This window comes from Limulus polyphemus, unplaced genomic scaffold, assembly GCF_000517525.1.
Source record: "Limulus polyphemus unplaced genomic scaffold, Limulus_polyphemus-2.1.2 Scaffold5060, whole genome shotgun sequence".
NCBI lineage: Eukaryota > Metazoa > Arthropoda > Merostomata > Xiphosura > Limulidae > Limulus > Limulus polyphemus.
This window is the reverse complement of record NW_013670670.1, coordinates 11,000-33,761: the sequence shown is the minus strand read 5'-3', so window position 1 is coordinate 33,761 and position 22,762 is coordinate 11,000. Positions and strand designations below refer to the sequence as shown.

The 22,762-nt window shown below is 35.1% G+C and overlaps 1 protein-coding gene across 1 annotated transcript in view; it reads right to left on the bottom strand.

The window, feature by feature from the left end:
• Nucleotides 1-22,762, bottom strand: part of LOC106472068 — a gene marked incomplete at its 5' end in the record, with an annotated part of 55,378 nt that overhangs the window by 26,877 nt on the left and 5,739 nt on the right. Inside the window, 4 exons of the mRNA XM_022400678.1 lie at nt 10,686-12,257; nt 13,115-13,335; nt 16,659-16,812; nt 18,162-18,202. Coding sequence (XP_022256386.1) covers nt 10,686-12,257; nt 13,115-13,335; nt 16,659-16,812; nt 18,162-18,202 — 1,988 coding nt within the window. The remainder of the gene's footprint in view (nt 1-10,685; nt 12,258-13,114; nt 13,336-16,658; nt 16,813-18,161; nt 18,203-22,762) is intronic.

Genomic DNA, 22,762 nt, shown 5'->3' with positions numbered 1-22,762 from the left:
TAATCTTTCTTCTTGTTTCTTTTCCTTTTCCTCCAACAGCTGCTGTAGTCTCTCTTCTTGTTTCTTTTCTTTTCCTCTAACAACTGTTGTAATCTTTCTTCTTGTTTCTTTTCTCACTCTTCTTATTTCTTTTATTTTTCCTCTAACAACTGCTGTAATCTCTCTTCTTGTTTCTTTTCTTTTCCTCTAACAACTGTTGTAATCTTTCTTCTTGTTTCTTTTCTCACTGTTCTTCTTTTTTCTTTTTCCTCTAACAACTGCTGTAATTTCTCTTCTTGTTTCTTTTCTTTTTCCTCCAACAACTGCTGTAATCTCTCTTCTTGTTTCTTTTGCTGCTCTTGTATTGCTGCCATCAAATCTGCTAAGCTGTAGTTTGATTTGCCGCTTCTCGTTTCCATGTTTTTTTCGTCCCACTCTCTGAAATCAATTTGTTACGTCTCTGGTGGTTTGTCAATTTCCCGTAAAAATTCTTCAGCGATACAAATCCTTTCTTAAATAAAACCAATTTATTATTTCTCAACTCAACTTTCCAATACACATAATTTCCACAGTCACTTTAACTTAAACACACGCTATAATTCTCAAGGATTCATGCACTTTACTTACGGTCACTACCGCTCACTCGACTCGATTATCTGTCTCTATATCTTTAATTTGCCCTTATCTATGCCATCACTTCTCCCCCACTTTATTTGCCAGGCTTATATATACAAAAATAGAGGGCGCGTAGAAAAGACTAGAGTTGCCAGGAACAGACATGATCCTTCTAGAATTTCATGACGTGTTACTAGCGTCACGTGACTTCCGCTGTTGTAACACTGCCCCTTCCTTAGTATTGTTCGTCCCAATCAATAGACACTTACATTAAACCAATAGAAAATTAACAATAACTTAATTAAATGTACAGAATTTTTGATAATGCTCAAATTGCCTCAGTGATTTTAAAACAAATTTCAAGCAGAAATTTTGCGTTCAAATACAAGTATAGTTGAAATTTTTTTACAGTTTTTAGTGTTTTTTTTTTTTCTTAGTATTTAGAGAAAGCTCTCTCAATATTCAGGAAACACAAATACCATATTTTAAATTGCAGAGGTTACAGCAGTCAACTCCCATGTGTAAGTCTTACGTCCAATTTCCCAATCGACTTGGGATTTTATGTTATTATTATTTTATAAATGATCGTACTTACATCAACTTCTTTCAATACCATTATACATTAAATCAGGTACTTGAGATATTGGTTAACATTCGAATTAAAAGATGGCATGTTTAAGGAATCAAACATCCTCTGATTTTCATTTGAACTGAAAATTTTAGCACCATCTATGAAGTAAATTCTAAACTAAACTTCTGAATGAAACAAAAATTGTTCAGAAACAGAGCAAGTAAGAAAACGTCGCTTAGCAAAGGAAAGTAAATGGTTGGCACGACAAAATCAAGAAAGTGCAACAAAAACTAGGATAACTGATGTAGAGATGTAGAAAACAACTGACACGGTCGTATGAAACTCCAGAAGAAACAAAGCAAAGAAGACAGATTAGTGCTGAAAGACATGCAAACGAGTTCGGTGCCACCCATCCACCCCCACGTCTTCCCCGTACTTTGAATGAGAGTTTGTGGTAAAACACGTTAATATCCTTGGTCTACCTACCCTAAATAGTGCAGTTCCGTGTATCTTATTAAAAGGAATAATTACTTCTCAGCTAAAACGGTATTTAACTATCTATAACGACTGATCATCATTTACAAACAATGTTCAATGGTTAGAATATAAGTTACAAATGAATTATTATAAAGGATGGAAAAGTTTTATAATATTTTGTAATATATATATTAAATTATTAAAATATAAATATTTCATAAATGAAATTGTTACTTTTTTTTTTCTATTTTGTGATCATACGAGGACGCCAGAATTTCAAGGGTATCTAATTTCTATAAATACTAGCTCTGAACCTTATTTTGCTATTTGAAAGATGACTTGTTCAGTGTACCGGGCCGGAAGGGCCAACTTCAGGTAGCTGGGTTTTGTCTCAGCTTGCCCGGCTTATGCTTGAATGAAGTTTATTGAACTACATTGGTAAGCCTTTATAGTTTTTTTTTCTCGTAATAACTGTTTAAAGGATGGAGGTAGGGTGTCTAACAAAGGTTAGTTCTTAACAAAATTTCTATTATGATGTTTCTTTTAAAATCTTAAACTTTTTAAGGGAGACTGACTATCATGCCCACAACTGCAGACGTTGAATGGTAGTAGGTGTTGGGACGTTGAAAGTTGAACTTAAAGCATGCAACACCTAATCTCTAACTGATCTTCCGTGACATTTTTTTAGGTTATGACTGGTACATGGAATATTTCCAACGCTTTTGGATACTATGACCACAGACATTTCCACTTAACAATTATACCTTTTATATTTTGTTAACAAATGGTATGATTTTTTAATTGCTTCATTTAAATATTCACTTATGAAATTTGTGAAATTGAAAGATATGTAATGATTTGTTTCGGATTTACACTTAACATCTTGGTTGTGGTTTTTAATTTTATACAAGTCTCCGTGGTTATACAGTGCTGGTTTTATCGCCTATATACAATTGATACTATTTGTAGTATTACTATTAAATCTATTTTTACTTGTATATAAAATAACTTTTATTTCTGTAAATTTTATAAATGTATAAAAACAGAAACAAAAATACTTATTGCATCAGAGGCACGATAATGGCCTGGTTTGATTAGGCAGGCAAGCATTAATCACATTATAAAAGTAAAGGTGTGGTAACTCTACCAGCATACGTTTGTGTAAATGTTTTTCTTCACACTTCCCCTCGGCCTCCACATGAGGTACACACGTACTTCATCATTATATGGTTTAATACTGTTTCCATGGTGTCCCTGTAACTAAACTCTTCAAAGTACAGCTTATATTTTACTTTTTTTCAGTTCTTGGTAACGTATCAAAACATGCCCAAACAGGGCCTCGCTTATATTGAGCTCCGCAGATGACATTTAGTTCCTATTAAACGCAATGAAACTCATTTCTTACATTAATTGTTACATTTTGAAAATCTGACAGGTGTTTCTGGGTGCGTTTTCTCCCTCTCTCTGTATACGTATATATCTATATACGTTGTCTGTCGCAGTCTTGTATTCACTTTAATAGTAATTACTATTTAAATATATAATTCATTAGTAATATTATTAATTATAGTGATATAAGGAATTTGTTCAAAATTGAGTGGCAGCATGACGTAATTTTCCAAATGTAAGGCTAAATAAAACGTGAATCGTTATCTGCCAGTGATATGTGAAAAAAGCAGGTAGTAAACAATGAAAGGACCTCTGAATAGCCCTTAGTTCTTTAATATATTTGATTTGCACATTTTTAACGTTCACTAAATTAAGTAAAATTCAAAACTTTGATCTTTGGCTAACATTTATTGTTTGTTTGTAATTAAGCACAAAGATAAAAAAAAAACAATGGGCTATCGTGCTCTGCCTACCACGGGTATCAAAACCCGGATTCTAGAGTTGTAAGTCCGCAGAAATACCGCTGTGCCACTGGGGGGCAGGCTAACATTTAAACTCTAATTATAAACAGTTAATACCCCACTCGTAAACACACTTATAAACGTGTACGGTATTACTCAATTATATGGAATAGTATGACTGGAAAATGATTATTTTACAAATGTTTTCTTTTCGCCAAAGCTATAGTTTCAAAGTCTGTGACGTAGACACTCTTTGATTGCTCGTACCCTCTACTGTGGACTGCAGTTTTGCCTATTCAAGGCTCATCAGCACAGCTTGGGTCAGCAAACCAAAGAGTACCATCAGGCTTCTTATAGTGTTGTTGTGTATATAATACTTAAGGTGATTTTAATTCCTTTTTAACTGACCATTTAGTAACGAAAATAAATGTAGTTTCACAGTTGGTCCGCTGTATAATATCGAACAATAAATTTGGCGCAATGCCACAATATTATTCGCATATCTAAATTTAGATTACTAAATTGTGAAAACATTTATTTCGCGTTTAAATCATTCTAAGTCTCGAAAAAGATGTGCGAGTCATTTATTGTTTCTAAATGTTAAACAATGCAGCGCAAGATACATTTTCTACGTATAAAGTTCAGTATTAAAATATATATATATGTGTGTGTGTGTGTGTGTGTGTGTGTGTAAATGATTAAGACTGAAGTTTTATAGTGAGGTTTTCCAAATTCTGTTAATTTCAACTATATCTCAACAAGTTTAATTCAAATTTATTGTTACGACAGCGGAAATCACGTGACTCTGGTAACACGTAATGAGTATATCGAACGTTCCTGAAGGCTCGAGTGTTTGCTAGACGCCCTCTATTTTGTATATATGACCTGCGAGAAGTGACGGCATAGAGAATTGAACTGCAGACTGCGCGAGTCGTTGTGAATTTTAGGGTGTGTTTAAGTTAAAGTGGTTATCACAGTTGTATCCACCGCTTTAAATAATTTTCTCTTTTTCGTCAAAGTCCACACAGGCGGGTTCAATTGATTTAGAATACCCTTTGACAACACAAATTATTCTCCTTTACTCTGTTATCACAATATGATTAGTGGTAAATTCACTTATTTTACCCCGTGGGTTACTACAGTTGTATACAGAGCTTTAAATAATTATTATTTACGACAAAAGTCCACAAAAGCTGGTTCAGTTACTTTAGAACCCAATTGACGAGACAAGTTATTCTTATCCACTCTGTTTATTACAATATAATCTGCGATTATAACACTTTAAAGGTCGCCACTATACACTCTTTATTGCTAAAGTTACAAATACAGTCTATAGCTATATCTCTCACTAACTTAACTTCTGTGTGTCTGCACGTATTTATAACACATGACAAAAATCAAGAAATATTTAGCCCTCTAATAGCCAGAATATTACACATAACGAGAAAAACTTAGAAGCTTCGAGTAAGATGACGTCAACAATATTACAAAAGCATAGTACAACAGTTAAACTATATACACAACATGCAACTCGTACAGAGTTACATAATGAAACTTGTCATAACTATCGCTTTTAAAATAATTAACTTTTAACAATTGTTATGAAAACTAAATAATCAATAAATAAACTAAATAGTAACTCTTAAACAAAACAGTCTTGTATATTCCACAGTGGATCTGTTTTATCCAAAACCAGGTGGCATCAGGAATTTTTCTTATGATCCAGAGTAGGAGGAGAGTACCATCATCTACAACAACAGAACACCATTTCCCTACCCTCGACTGAGTAGAATCGGTCACACTCGGGAGGATTCCTCCATGGTCCACCACCAAAACAGCTAGGAACTAGTAAATGGCAAGGACTCCTATACTCCACTGAGAGAGAGGGGGAATAATGAGGTAGGGAGTTTGTAGGGATGCAACACTGTAAGACAGTGCAATGTATGACCATGAAACCTATTTTTAAAAGCAGGCCAGTCCTGGTTTATTCAACTAGGACCAGAGGGAGGGGGGCAGCGATCCTGACACTGCTTTACTCATGATAGTCCATGAGTTGGTACAGTCTGGTGCGGGCTTTAATTATGAAGCTAGATACTGTGAAGCAACCTCCAACAGTCATGTGGAAAACTCGGTTTTCAGTTGGAGTTATAGAACTGTATGACCATATGGTATGGACTTCCATTTAAGTATACCTGGACAGGCACCATTCGCCACAAAGCAGGATCCAGGAAAGGAGAAAAGGCCACTGGACAGGAAAAAAATAAAATGGAAAAATTTACCATTTCATAGTTGAAATAATGCATGGAGAATGGTGACGGATAGCAAGTAATAGCCAAAGAAGAAAGAAATGGCCGAATGATGCATGTATTGGGCTATAACTGTGTGCACAATTGCCCACATTTTACTTTTGTGCTATAGTAAACTAATGTGAATTTGAGACATGTCTTTTCTAAGGGCTTACTTCTGACATTGGACTGGAAAAAGATCCTGAACAGAGGATAACTCCCAAGAAATAAAGATGCGGGAACAGGCACCATGGAAGGAAGTTGTGCAGGCAATATAACAGCAAAGAGCACATACAGGACATAGAAACTTATCTGGATCTGAACGAGGATAAAGGTGGGAAAAGAAAGGAAGGAAGGAAGGAAAAGGAGGAATTACCCAAAGTTTTGGGAAGGAAAAACAATATAGATAAAGGAGTACATATGTGGAATGATAAATTGTACATGAAACGTCAATGGCAAATAAATCTAACCTCTAATGTCCACAAATTAGTCTTAAGGAAGAGGTAAAATATAGCATGAAGACTGGTTTGAATGGAGGCAAAATGGGGCAGTCAAGGACCACATTAACATCCCAATGCAGAAGAACACCCCGCTGAGGTGGACAATGAATCTTGAAGGAAAGAGTAAGAGAGGTAAACACTCTACAGTACAACGAAAAATAAAGTGTGGGAGTCAGAAAACCCCCCAATCAAAGAGCAAAGTGAGGAAATCCAAAATGTGAAACAGTGGGTCGAGTGGGTAAAAACCCCTGACCCAAAGAGCAATGGTTGAAAATGTCCCATTAACATTGATAAACCTCATTAGAGGAAAGGCACATAGAACAAGCTAAAAAAGAAGCTAACCATCAGGACTAACAGGATCTCATCACCAAGAACCAGATACAAACCAGGCTTGAAGGTGGAGGAGAGGAAAGGCTGGATGAAACACCAGTAACCAAGGTGAACACAGAAGGGATCGAGGAAGAGGTAATGGAGAGGTATATTAGAGCTGGAGCAGCCATGGGAACCTCGGTTGCACTGGCAAGTAACGAGCAATAAGAAGGACCTGATATGGAGTGGCATGGATGATCAAGATCACCCTGTGAAGAAGACGTATGGGAGGATAAACACACAGATATTTGTTGGTCCAATCCTGACTGAAAGCTTCTACAGCCAGAGCAGGAGGATGAGGAACCAGAGACCAGTACAATGGTAACTTGGTGTTGAGGGATGTGGCAAATGCATCCACATGAGAAGTACCACACTGAATGCAACGCCACTGGAAAACAGGAAGATCAAGATACCACTCTGTCGGATAGACTTTGTTTGGACGGGAAAGCCGATCTGAAACAACATTGAATGCATCCAGAACATGACACACAATGATACAAATATCAAGCGCATAGTCCCAAAAAATAAGATCCAAAGTACAAAAACAAAGGAATCGAGAATGGGCACTACCTTGGTGATTAAGATAAGAAACCACTATAGAACTGTCGGAATGGATCATTACCAGACAATTTCTGACAAGATGAAAAAAAATGTACCAAAGTACGAAGTACAGCCAGAAGCTCCAGAATATTGATATGATAACATCTTTTGGCCGGAGACCAATGTCTTGAAGTTTCCTGTTGATCAACCCCAGCCCTAAAGGGAAGTGCCCGTTAAGATGTGTAAATCTGGATGAGCAGGAGGAAGTGGGACACCCGCTGACGTGCAAGTCTTGTCCAACCACCAATGCAGATCGCAAACAAGAGAAGGAGGAAGGGAAATAGGAGAGTCCAAAGGATCATGTGCAAGATTCCACTGGCCATGTAGAGCCTACTGAATAGACCCCATATGTGCACGACCCTAGGGGATGAGGGCTTTTATGGAAGACCACATCCCCAAAATGATAGAACTTCACGAGCTGTAATAGAGGGAGCAGTAAGGGCATGGAGAACTGATAGCTCCACTGAACAAAGTCGAAGAGGAGAAGGTTGGGCCTGACTGAGATGGGTGTTGAAAAACACCCAAATGGACAAGATATTGAGTACATATAAGGAACGACTTCTCCACTTTGATTAACCAGCCCACATGAGCCACCTCTAGGAGCAGCTAATGAGTGTGATGGGCAAACTCCTGTTCAGAATGAGCTGATAGAAGCCAGTCGTCCATGCAATAATGGAAGTGCAACCCTTGAGCATGTGTTAAGCGAATGCTTTGACCACCAGACAAAAATATATGGAGGCCAAAGCAAGCCCGAAGGGCAGGGTGCAAAATTGATAAACTACCCATGATGAACAAATCAAAGATAGTATCGAGACAGACAAGATATCGGGATATGCAAATAAGCATTCGCGACGTCTACCTTGGTCATCTACAAACGTGGAGAAAAAGCCTACCTGGGGATGAGAAATAACTCCATGTTAAAGCAGAGTAGAACCAGAAAGTGATTGAGGTGGGACAAATATATAACAGGCTGTAAGTCTCTGGTTTTCTTGGGAATGACAAACAGCCTGGAATAAAAACCTTGAGAAAGATGATTGACCTCTGATAAGAAGGTCTTGTACCACCTCAGACAGACATTGACTGGTGGTAGGATCCCAAGGCAATGGGTATTCGAGAATGATTTGTATGATAAGTCCCTCAGATAAACTGCAAACAAGCCACAGTTCTGGAGTGAAAAGGCTCTAAAGGGAAACAAAATCAGGTAACCAATACTGTTGGTGACGTGACTATCTACATTGAATAAAATAACGAGATGGTGAACCCCCTGGAGGGAGGAACAGGTAAAGGCTGAGAAGCACTAGGACGAGAAACAGTAATAGGGGCATGTCTCGGCTCAGACTGTGACAACTAAAGAAGAAAGGGTAGAGCACTGATTCCACACATGATTCTAAAGTATCAGGAACATTAACAAAAACATACTGCTGAAGAAAAGGGGCCACACATAAATCCCTGAGATAAGGAGGAGATAAACGAACCTGGAACAAGGAAATCTCTACTCAGGAGATCCCAACAACAGAGAAACCACGTGTGCAAAGCGAGAGCTGGAAATGACAAACATGCCAATGTAGAGGTTATTAGGGAGAGGCTCTCTCTCGAATACCCTTAGGATCTCTGTGAATCCCCTCAGAAAAAAGATGAATAGTAGATAAGTACAGTAAAAGAGTAGTAAGGATAAGACGGAGGCGGGAAAATCGAGTATGAGATAAGTACAAAGGAAAATATCAGCATCTGCCCCACACACTGGTAAAATCGACTCCAACTGCTGAGAGTCAAGAAATGGACATTCAGCCAGATGGTAAGCGAATGCAAACTGATCCGAAGCCTGTGGAAGGACAAGGCATGTTGGCACCTTTAACCAACTGAGAAACAAAATGCTCAGCATGAACCTTAATATCCGGGGAAGGGGGGAAACCAAATACTGAGATAAAGAGGTATCATGCAACAATGAAGGACGGGGATTGTAGGGGGGAAATGGATAAAACAGAACATACATGAAAAATCATGTCTAAAAACGAAGTATTAGGCCTAGCTGATTCCACAGGAGGGGCATAGGAAAACACGGCAAAATCCAATGGTGGAAAAAGGCTGTCAAAGTCCTTGTCAGCCTGAACAGGTTGGCCTGTTCAGGAGAAGTAGGTTGACCCATATAACAATCAATCTCACAGTAAATAATAGCCAACAAATCCAATGACTGATTACCACCCACCTGCAGCCTGTGTGGTTGTGCTAGTAGGAGGTATGATAACCAAAATGGTAACATAAACCTCAGAATTCATAGTTGAAATACAAAAATCAAACACAAATGTTTGATTAAAAAAACAGAGAAAAAAAAAGACTGGGAAATTAAGTTATCTGAAAAATTCGTCAACTGGTAAAGAAGAACCGATTAATGAAGAAATTCTACTTCGGAAATTTAACGATATAAATTCATGAATTCGAACAATACGAAGAGCACTAAAAAAACGAGAAGTGATAGTTCGGTAGAACTGAATAGAGGGAGTCACATGCATCAAGAGAATGTTTTGCACTCTTATTGATGGAGGGTTGTCGCATGAGGATTTGCATGCAAGACGCATTGGAATCGGTAGATTCCAGATGGGTGGGAGCTTCAAGGCTAGCGAAAAAATGTTTTTGCATATAGGGGGCAGCACTAAACGAGAATATCTATTTCTGTGAGAGGAGTAATGTACTGTATCAGAAAAGATTCATATCTTTTAATTTTATTACATTTTATTATTATTATTATTCAGCTACTTCTGTAATCTTGGTAAAAGTGCAGGTTCAACAAGGTTTAACCATGAATTTTCTTTTTAATAGTTGACCCGAAACTATGCAATTCAGTATCATCGTTGTAATGAATTGATGCTTTTATTTGTTCCTACGTTTGAGTATTTGGAATACCAAAACAATATGGATTTTAAAAATTGAAAAATACTTGGGTATGATACTGCACATAAACCACTGGCAAAAATAATGCTCAGCATGTGTTTATTGCAAATATAAACATTGTTCCATTGCCTGCACTATGTAGAAAATAGCTAAAAAAAGTATTACATGAGAAAAGCTCCCAGAAGTTTATAACAAAATAATTATGCTTTAATATCATATCAAATTTTGTGTTAACTGTACATAAGATTGACAAAGATTAGAAGTAAATAATTTGAAGCATTTATTCATCTTTAGTTTGCAACGAAGTCATCAACAAACAAAGCAGACTACAGACGGTAGACAAGGGCATAAAGCATTAGCACAAATCTTCACCTACAGAAAATGCAAAACATGAGCGAGCATGCTTGTCCCTTACCACATTACTTATATTTTACAAAGACTTGACATTATATGACTGTATCTGCGTCTAGATCAAATTACAGGTGTATTAAAATTAACAACATTTTAAAAGCAAATAACATCAGCAAAAAAATAATATTAACCTACTTACACAGTAACTTGTGCTTCTGGGGGTATACTGGCAGTGGCAGACATTTTGTGTTTCTTTTCATTCCCTCTGTTATCTTCTTCAGCTTTTCGCTTCTGAGTTTTAGGTGTTGATTGAGTACTTATCTCTTTACTCTTTACTGATGATAGGTTATCACACATAGGACTTAAACAAACACTTTTTCTATTCAAATCTTTTATTTCTTTCAAATGTTCCCTTGGACTGGATTTGATAGAGTCTTTTGATTGAATTTTATCTTTTTCTTTACCAGATATAGTCCTGTCTATTGGTGGATATACAGGCACTCGGTTTATAAGACCTAAATTAATATTCACTAGAACACATGGAATGGCATTTTCTTTGTGCTCTGGAAGAGCTTTAGGTGTCCTCCCATTATGAATGGGTGAGAGAATTATGGCCGAGTCCATTTTAATGGGATTCTCACAGTTAAGCATTGTTGTATAGTCAAATGACTTGGTCAGTAGATTACTCTCTCCATTTAATGGCACATGCTTCTCGTTATCTGAGCAGCTGTCTAAACACAGGAAGTCTCCTTTAGCTACACCATTAATCACGTCAGTTAAATGAGACGAATTTGATACATTAGTAGAAATTATATGGGTATCTCCATTCTTAATTTTTTGTCTATGTCTTCTGGACAAACTAGAGGTAACACTAGGTGATTTTTCTTTTAAAGAAAATTTCTCATTGTCAATATTTTTCACATTGGATGAAACGTTTCTTAGAGCTATAAATGTTTCATGTTCATCTGAATCTGATGAATCTGACTGGATAATCTCCTGAGATTTTATTTTTAATGTGTTTCTTTTCACCATTCTTTTCGGTTTTTGCTTATGAGATTTTTTTTCAGAATGTAAACTCGCAGACTTTGCCACTGTGAACCTCCCTGATCCATTTTTCATTTTATGGTCAGACATTTTAAAGATTTCTTTTCTGGCAATACTTTTATCTACATAACCATCACACAAAAGCTTTTGTGGGCTTTTACTAGTTGCTGTTGTTTTTTTAGTCTTATAATGGTTATTTTGTATGGTTTCTTGACTATACTTAAATGAAGTTAAATATTTATAGGAGTTATTACTACTTGAACTATGCAATGGAGAATCATATATAGTAGACTTGTTTGTTGGCCTAGAACTTTTCACTGTACTATCGGCTCTAGACACAGTTGAGCTGGACATCTCGGGAGTAAAAGAAAGGCTTGAACTATATTGATTACAAAATATATTTGTACTTTTTTCACTCTCTGATATATTAAGATTTTCTTCTGTTTTCCCTGTATGTACTTGTACTTTGACACAGTGTTCCTGATCAGCAAAAGCCCCTTTAGTTTCACTGCCATAGTTCTTTTCTAACCATCTGATATTGTTGTTTCTTTGTATCTCACTTCTACACTTTTCTTCCTCAGAAAGATGTGTATTTAAGGCATCCTTTTCTGATTCAGTGTCTTCTTCTTTTAGCAGTGGTGATGAAATAATGGGTGACAACAACAGCTGGCCCTCGCGGTTTGGTGACAAGGCCTCAGAATCAAAATCCAGTAAGTTAGGGCTTGGACTGTTTAACCAAAAAAAAAAGTATAAAGGAAATAATAAGTTCTGTGTTATTTAAAACAGTTTCACAGCATTATTCAATTACAATATCATAAGACATTTAATGCATCCTACTCTAGAATTTCTGTATTTCATTTTCATCAAACAAACAAACAGAAAAAAATTTCCATTAACATCATTTTTCTTCTTTGAACTATACACATACAGCAACAAAACTTTTATCTGATATTATCAGTTAACTTTAATCATAAATGTGTGTGGAAGTGAGTTATTGTCTGGGGAATTAAAAAACTGTATAATGGAAACAACTGATGTAATTCTACAATTTTGTTTGTCAACATGTTTTACAATTAACCAAAATATCTGCAGAATTTTACAAATGTAAATAGTGTGGAAGAAGTATAAAACCTCAGAGTAAGTAGGCCAGTATGTAGTGTACCGCATGTTTCTTTCTTTTCTTTAGTTTAATCCCATATTTCACAATTTATTGGAACAAAAGAGAAAACAATTCATGGAGAGAAAAAAATAGATAACAAAAAAACCCACCAACATTTGAAACCTCATAGTGAAGAGTTCATCAGGTACGCTATCATATTTGTTTGTGTACATTTTAATATCATATTTAAAAACCTATATTAAAGTAAAACTGTGAATTATTGCAATCAATGATAACAAAAACAACTGATAAAACATCTAAAACAAAGTTGTGATAACTTGAATATTGATGACTGACTATTTATTGGTGTTGTACGTTACCACAGTTACCTAAACTAATACTTGGAAGCATTATCAAAACCAAGCTTAATATTATTTCTAAAAATAGTATTGATATATTTCTTTAGTACTTTAGACAACACTAACCTTTGTAAATAATCCTTAATATCATCACTAGAATATTTTCCTAGAATCCAATTAACAGAATCTTTATCAGCCAAATCCAGTGTGATATTCTGTTGATTGCTCATCACAGGATGTTGAACTTTATGATGGTAACTACTTGAATTTGCATCTTTTAATGATGCTAAAGGGCGCAAGTCTTTCTTTTCCATAAAGTTAGCAAGACTCCAGCTTTGAGTACTATGCTGTTGACATAAAAAAAAAGAACATTGGTTATAATATAAACTAAAATGGGAGCTCTAACGAAAAACAAAAACAGAAATTTTCATGAGGAACAAAGTGAGCAAACATTCTTAAAATAATAATTCACAATACATTTCTATAGTCTTGACTCTACATGATATTTTTTTCAAGTAGAACTTATCAGATGTACTATGGTTGATTGGTTGATTTTTTTTAGATAAGCTATATAAAAAGTATAATTGTATTACATTTATTCTTGAAGTCTTTAACAAAAATGAAAAAAAAGGGGTTGGTGTTATGCAAATAAGAAAAAAAAGTCCAATAAAAAGCATTGAAGGCAGAAGCAAAAAGTACTGAGTCACTGCACAACCACTTTTTAAACCAGGAGAAACTGCCATACATTTTGAATAACCTGAACCTGGGTAAATTTTGTTCAGCCATTAGCACTTCATAGCAGTACACAATAAGTCAATTTTTGAGTATAAACTAAATATAATGTGATCAGAGCTGCTTTTACCACTAATGGTATTCTAGTGATAGACCTGGTTGTTTGTTTGTTTTTTAATTTTGTGCAAAGCTACACAAGGGCTATCTGCACTAGCTGTCCCTAATTTACCAGTGAAAGACTAGAGAGAAGGCAGCTAGTCATCACTACCCACCACCAACTCTTGGGCTACTCTTTTACCAATGATTAGTGGGTATTGACCATCACATTATAACACCCCCCACTGCTGAAAGGGTGAGCAGGTTTGGTGGGACAGAGATTTGAACTCGTGACCCTCAGATTGTGAGTCTAGTGCCCTAACCACCTGGCCATGCTGGACCAGCCCTGGTTGTGTTCTGAATCATAATTTCCACTGCAGCAGGCTTATGTACAATATACTGAGGTCAAATGTCATCCATCTCCTTTTTAAATGCTTGTGAAGTCCATGAATGATCTGCAACAATAACTTCTGAGGTTCTTATTGAGAACCCAAAGGCATGCATACAAGTCTGCAAATGATATAACATGAATTTCCATTTGTACTTTAATCTTGGGAAAGAACTGCCATACTGATTTGGATGTGTAGTTTCATGCTTTATTTGATGGATCCAAACCTTAATGGTATCCAGTCAGTAAAAAAAATTTTTTCTTCACAGTACATCAGTCCAATAGTATGCAGAGTTCACCTTGGCATTTTTCTAGACTCTCCAGATGTTTTATTTACCATTATAGCTGGAACCTGCAATCCCCATCATTCCTAATGTTCTCTGTACCACTTCTGAAATGCATCACCAACATGGTAATAATAAATTATCTGGACTTCTGGAGACACTTAAATAGGTGTAGGCTTTTTCCAATATGATGACATACTTCCATTTGGCACATGCCAAATACAGCACATACTGCTTATAAACAGTTCATCCTCCATTCAGCTATGTATTTGGGGAAGAGCTTGCAATGAACATAGATCTTGTACTATTTTATAGACCTAGCTCTGCAAGAATTATCTTATTTAAAGTTCCAAGGAAGGTTTATACTATCTGTTATGGACCACTGTGTTCTTAGGCTACTTTCAGAAACAAGCTGTTCAACTTTATTCACATCCACTGATAGCCAGTCCAGGAGTATCCAGTTTTTCTTTTCCCTGCTGGAATTGCACCTTCTTTTGTTTTGCTAATACAGTTCAACATTGCAAATATTCTTTTCTTTGAAATGTTAGTTTTGTGCCTTGCATGCTTTCATAATCAATTGCATAATAGGACAAGATAAATAAAAAAAAATTGGGAATTTAAAAACCTGCAAAGAAGACTGGAGATACTATAGACATTATTTACTCAAAATACAAACCCCTATTTTGGTTCCATGCTGTTATCTAGAATTATATAGGGTGGAGTCAAAATACGGACTGACAGTTTGAGTAAATAATGTCTACGGTATCTCCAGCCTTGTTTCCATACCTTTTTATGATCCCTATTTGCAGGATTTTAAATTGGCTTTTTTTTTTTTTATGATCAACTATGGGCAAAGGTTTACTTGATATGGTAGCTAACTTTAAACATTGTAATGACAATAAACATATCTAATAACTAGCTGAAATGGTTCATGATGATTTTCTGTAACTATTGATCACATTATTTCAAGATGTAAAATGTCAAGCTGCTGCTGAAAGATTGTCGTGGAGATTTGTTTGAGAATATAGTTAGCATTTATAATTTCTTGTAACTCAAGTTCTTTATATATAATGCATAGCAATGGGCAAATATATGCCTAGACTAAAACACAACCCCCACTGAGTACAAAAGCAAATTTTCAAGTTGAAAAACAGCCTTTTCAAATAAAGCACATACACCTAAAACATTGTTTTAAATAAAGCTTTGTGTCTTTTGAAGTGTCTATGAATGTGTGTAATAAAATTTCATAGTGTGTTTTTTTACTCCTTCATTTCATACATAATATAGGGGTTGGCTCCCTAAAGGCACCAAATGTATAGTGTACTAAGCATTGATTATCTACACGATATGGTCATCTAATGCTCATCTATTATTGGCTGGAAATTCCTGTTTCATCCTGTACTTAAGTTTTTTAAAGGAACAACGTATATTTGTAAGAGAGTTGACTTCAAGGGGTAATTATAACTATGTTTACACTAAACTTGTGATGTTTTTAGCTTGTGTAAAATATAGAAGAAACAAATCAACTTTTCAATAATGTCTACAACCTTTGCAGTACCTTATTTAGTGTTCTACAAAAGGCTTAGATGCAATACACCAAGCCATTTTTGTTTTAGGCTGGCAAAAAAAGAATAATAATAATTACAAACGGGCCATTTGGAGCAGATTTTCTTTTCCTTGTAAGTCTAACATGTTTGCTATTTTGTGCATTTTTACATGTTTACAGCCTTAGCAGTCAATAGTAAAGGTTTAAGTGTTGTTTGAACTGAATCTTTATTGTTTAAGGTGCTTTTAGTCCAAACGTTATATTAAGGTTTTATGCAATTCTTTGTGATCCTTATTATGAACCACTATCAAGGTACATGATAACCTTGCAATTTTAGCTGTCACAATACTTCAACTGAATTTCATAAAAGATTCAGGACTTTTAACCAGTGTAGTCATAAACCATGGGGATGGAAAGGTAACTGGATATATACAAATTGTTTTACAGATAGTGAATAATTCTCTGTGTTGAATTCTGGAACTGTTTACTTTCACAAACAGAAATTTTTACCATTTATTCTTAAAAACTAATTATGGCACTATAAGCAATAGATTACAATCATGAAATGAAGGCAATATTCTTACACCTTACAAAATAATTATAGAACAATAAATCTATAATAACCTTTGCTGGTGATTCTGGAGAAACTCTTCCAGACAAATTACTTTCTTTTGATTCTGAGCCAGAGCTACTCTCTTCTGAGTCACTGGAACTGCTTTCTATACTTGACATGATTTCTGTGGGAAGTGGTGGGTTGAGAATGTCACTGTAATCTGATCTGAAAGTAAAAATAAGTACTGTCAGTATATAATGCCCAAATGAATTCAAAACTTTTCTTAAACAAATTAACTGAAATTCAGTATTAAATTATCTTAATCCTTCTTCTACTTGATCATACCAAACCTTTAATTTACAACATCATTTACATGGTTAAAGTATTCTAATAAATAGTCATATGTGATCTTAAGTTATTAACAGTAAGTATGCACTTAGTATATCTGAAATCTTTATGGAGGAAATCAACTGTAGATTAACTGATAGATAATTTGGTTATCATTACTGTCAATGATACACTAATCACTATATTTGCTTGTACTGAGAAAATTATAGGTGGTACAAACATAAACTGACTTCTGTTTCTAACACTAAGATCCATTGTTTGACAGCTGTTTGATTTGCTAACCCATACCATTATGCCTGAAATAAAGAGAGAAGTGTTATAACCTCATTTTTATTGAACCTCACCCAACTCTAAATTTGTAAAGGCTAAGTGTGTTAGTCAGTATCATAAAGGAAGTGATAAACACAATGAAATGTTTCCAAAATATATATAAGATATTAAGAGAAAAAGAGTAGGAAAAAAGCATCTGAAACAGAGAATACAAAGTTTTCAGGATACGCATCATAAGAGTGAAATGCGTTAAAAGAATTCAAGCAACTGAGTGATTATATCTGCATTATGAAACGCTGTGTTACACATTTTTAAAAGTAACACACAAAAATTACTGTACAAGTGTTATTCCTCTCCATAATTCATTCTAGATCAATACCTTTAACATTGATACTATTCAGTATATTTTTTAATTATTCAATAACTTTGAAACACTTGGTCATAAAATAACTTTCTTAGAATAACAAAATGAAAGACCAGTCATGATCTAGAAGTTAACACTAAAGGTTCATGTCCCCTTACTGAAAAATGTCCCTCTGAAATTTGGGGTTGTAGATGCACTATAAGTGATGGTCAAATCCCACTATTCCCTCTGATAAGAGTAGCCCAGGTATTGGCATTGGGTTTTATTGACTAGGTGCCTTCACCCTACTCTGTATCAGTGTAAAATTATGGACAGTTATACACAGGTAGCTTTTGTGTAGCTAGGAGTGATTATTGGAAACAACCAAATAAAAAAAATGAATGCTTTTTTTTTCAACTGTAATCATATAGTGAAATTGTTGAGAAAATGAAGAAACTCTTTGTATTAGAACTATAAAAAAAAAACTTTCATAGAGGTTTTTTTTAATTTTTTTCAACTCCTTTACTACCCTCCCCCTTTTAGAGCTTCCCCTGACTCCAAACCACAGTTCAAAAAGAAGCCCAGTACATACATATTAGTTGATCAGACTTGCCTGTCACTTCCTAGCTGCTCTAGTCTTCTAACAGCCAGGACCTGGTGGTAAAAAAAAACAAAACAAGAACAAAAAAACTGTCATCAATCTAAGTTGACTGAAAGTAAAACAGAGGAGCACACACTACTTACATGTATCTTAAGATAATACTTAATGTGCTTCTCTAACATTTTAATATGTAGATTATTTATTCTTTACATCAAAGATGTGTGTTTTTTTGTTGTCTGTTTTCTTTATATGTTAGTACAATATAACTCATTATCATCATCTGGAAGGCTCTTTCTAACACAGTACCTATTCGATATAGATCAATGAATTATCTGTAATAAGAATGAAGAGGAATGACTTCATGGACAAATTAAAGCATATGTGCTAATTATTCACCTCATGCAATCGTTAAAACATGAACGATTTTCTCCTGATCAGTGCCTTACCGAAGAATGTTCATAATTATTGTAATTAACCACCAAATACAAGTTTGTACATACTGATGCTAATGAAATGAAAACCATTTCCTATTAATGTATGATCAAACTAAAGAGCACAAAGGAAGGTGGCTGTGACATTTGGAATATGCACATATACTAGTATCTTACTACTGGTCTCTTAACTTGTGGGTATACGTTTCTTGATTGTAAAATATGTACTCTTGAAATTAATAGTTCCACTGTAAATATGAAACTCTTAAAATGAGGTTTTTTCACTCTCTCTGTCTTTCTAGTATTGTCCATGACAGTGAAAAATCAAGTTTCCATATTATTGTTTTTTTAAGAAAACCGATGCCTGGTTCTATTAAATGGAAATAAAGTCTCGTACTGCCACTTTTATGCACTGTAAGATAGGCTTCCATATACAGACCTATCTCGGTGTAGGTGTTCATGAATGGATTCCATAAAGGATGAGAACCAATGCAATCTTACACTATGACTGAGATTTCTGTTAATGAATATAATCTCAGATCGATTAAGTTATCAAACCATAATTGTACATAATATGGCCTTTGTATTTTACAATTTAAACTGCCTCAAATTGGAAAAAAAAATACATTTATGGTAGTGTAGATATAGTTTTTGATAATACAACATTTTCATAAAAATATACAGAACAAAACGATTTTCTCATTGACGTTATCAATGGCATCAACTGGGGATGGGCCATTGAAATCATTTTATAGAAAATGACATTTGCCCTTCCTCTCCCAACCCTTAATTTTTTTTAGAAATGTAATGGGCTATGTTTTTTGGATATTGCTAATATCAATATATACGAAGTCGAAATGTTTTATGAAATATTACTTAATATGAAGCGTGAAACTGGAGTCAAACTAAATACCAATAGTTATATTCGAATATCTCAAAGTTTTAAATGCTACTAGGAGAACACGACCTTAACATAACTTCCAGACTGGGGGGTGTACGTAGTACGGTTATTTAGGTGCAATATAAATTTAAGTAAAAACATCACTCTTCCAAGATGAGATAGTACATAAATATACGAAGGTCGAAAATGAAACAAGCATACAAGTTCTACAACATAGCCTATTCTCCTATTTTTACAATAGATAACAAACATACCCACTGGCAACGCCACCTTTATTAGCTGTCTAATCTGAAGGTTGGTATTTTTCCGTCATTGATATTACAAGTACATGTTATTAACCCTAAGGTCTTGGACTTCTTTGTATACCGTTCACTACTAGTGTTGCCCATGTATTGCATTATTTTTTCCTGTTGTTACACTCAATGTAAAAACCCTGACAAAATATTGGTTCACCTTCACCCACCCATTTTCTATGTAAAATGGATAGGAGACTCCATCAGAATTTAGTGGAATTTACTGCAATATTGGTGGTATTTCCACAGTTTAGTATGATTCGTATGCTATTATCAGATGGATACTGACCCCATAAGTAATTTTAGGGTTACAAGTGAAGGTTGGTAGTATAACACACTAACTTAATTACATAACTAAATCATTTAAATCGGAATACGAACTAACAGTTCAAACTAGCGAACATTAGAAATATACATAAAACACAAGAAAAACATTTAAATGGAATCTCGTACAAAACTGGTTAACGTGTGTAACACCATTTTTTTTTCTCCTTATCTGTTGTATTTAGAAACGAGCTTCTACAAATTATTTCGGTCGTGATTAATTTGATAGTCTTTGCACATACAATATAAATGGAAAAGGAAAAAAAAAAAACGCGTAAAACACCCATAAATGGGTAAGGTTAATGAAGACAAATTTAATGGCAAAATGTAACCAATCGATACTAATCATGCTTCAATAGAGAACGTGTGATATACTAAAACGTGTACACATTATTTGGTGTCACAAATTTTCGTAGTAAACTTTAAAACTACGGTAATTATAAAATTAATTTGCCCAAAACTTGGAGACATCACATTTGCTTACCGCTGTTGTTGCATTTATCGTTTTTTGCAAAATAGAATTTTACGAAATCTTAGAACATACGTATTAATTGTTTTCCTGCATAACGACTGCAACATCTAAAGTGGACACGAAGGACTGTTACCTTATTATATTACAACATAACCTGAGCAAAACCCAAAGATGATTTTTATATATACGAGATTCATAACGTGGGATAACTATTAACTATAAAAGAGGGCACACATAGGCTAAGGGAACAGGTTTAAGGTTAAGTAAAATATTGTCTACCAGTAAATGTGCCCGTGCGGCATTTATTTCGTTGGCTTTGTGGGGATGGCGGGACGGCGTGCGTGTGTGTAATTTGTCATGCATGTCTAATGAATAGGGGACATCGGCAAAGGTACCTGCGTTACGCATGGCATTGAAAGTAAAAATTGAAATAGTTGCTAAATTCGAACCGTTCATTCGATTATTTATCCAGTTAAATCCGACCTTTGGGGGCAACCTATATTCCTTTACCGAATTTTTTCGAAGTGGACAAACAGCTCTATTTTTATATAGCTAAATAAGTGCATTATAGAAAATTTCTTAGAGCATCCCCTTTGCAATAACGTGCATTCTTTTGAGGTCATTGACAGTTACATGGGGTAAGCATAAGTGCTAGTGTGTGGGGGAGGATAAAATTTAACGTATTCAGTTAGTTCAATCCGTGACTTTTCTAAAACTTTTATGCAGCGATCTTTCAGCTTAACAACATTTACTGTGATGAAGGTGTAAGCTCGATATATTTTTTTTCCATGTAGAGCAAATTATTGTTAACTGCTATGTCCAACAGCCACATATTCATTTAAAACTGGCGAAAATTTCATCCTTTTCAATAGAAATGACAAGGGAGTAGTAGAATAACATCGAATGTCACCCATATCACATTTATTGTATGTTGTATATTAGCCAGCTCGGTAGTTTGTTTTGAATTTCAACATATCTGTTAATAAAGTACTACATGTATTTGAGGATTGCCGGAACCAAAGGAGCAGTGTAAAATGTATTATCTCTGTTAGAGTAACAGGATATATCGCCATGTCTGTGTTGGTTCGCATTGTAAATGGTTTGGCATTTCCATAATGTCACGAGGAAGAAGTGAATTACGTGCGTATTTGTATAACACGAATTGGTATGTGGGATACATTGTTGTTTAGAAATGTCAAAGTGTGACGCTGCTTGTGTTCAGAGGTCGACTAATACAACCACTATACCTGCCAGTGTCAGTATCACACACACATCTCGTTCTTTGTCGATTTCTTTAATTATCTGCTGAATCTCTCACTCACAGAAAATACAACAAAAACACAACTAAACTTCGTTTGCATTTCGCTTAAATAAATCGCATAAAATCTTTACACGTCAATAGTTTTACTGTTGAATCCAATCTTATCAGATACGGTAAAGAGCGCAACTAGTGTGTTCCAAGAGGGGATTTTGGACTGCTTGATGTTTTTGTAAAAACATGCGCTTTCTCATCATACCTATTATTGATTGTAAACTTTAAGTATATTTAACTTTTCGCAAAGACAGGATATCAAATTGAGTCAAATCTTCTGTTCTGTATTCATGTTAGAAGTTTTATCGGCGAAGTCACTCACTCAGTTCTTGTTTTAGCTTGTGAATTAATAACGTATCGTTTCTACATAAGCTGTTATCATCACGCCCTCCAGAGAGAATCTTAACCACACTGTAATATAAAGAGTGGTCCAAAACTATCATTCCTATTTTAAAATTTAATAATTAAATAACTAAAGGCATACAATCATGCAGTTTTCAACATCTTGTAACCCAACTTAAACAGTTTTATTGTCATGTTGTTGTTTTTTCACTACAGTGAGTAGTGTTATCCTGTAAAATGGCAAGTGTGCAAGAAAAGGCCCAATGCGTTGTTTGGCTTGCAGAGACAAAATTGGTGACTGTAGTGCAGCATAATTACAGACACAAGTACAGGAAAGAAATATGGGGGTATGTTCCGGATATCGTGTATCACACATCTATAGCAGACATCACGGAGCTGAAGATCGGGATAACCGACGCCATCGCCACTGTAACCGTGGACATGTTGCAGCGAACGTGGACTGAAATCGAATATCGGTTAGACGTGCCAAGAGCCTCTGATGGTGCACATGTAGAAATCTACTGACATGTCAATGAAT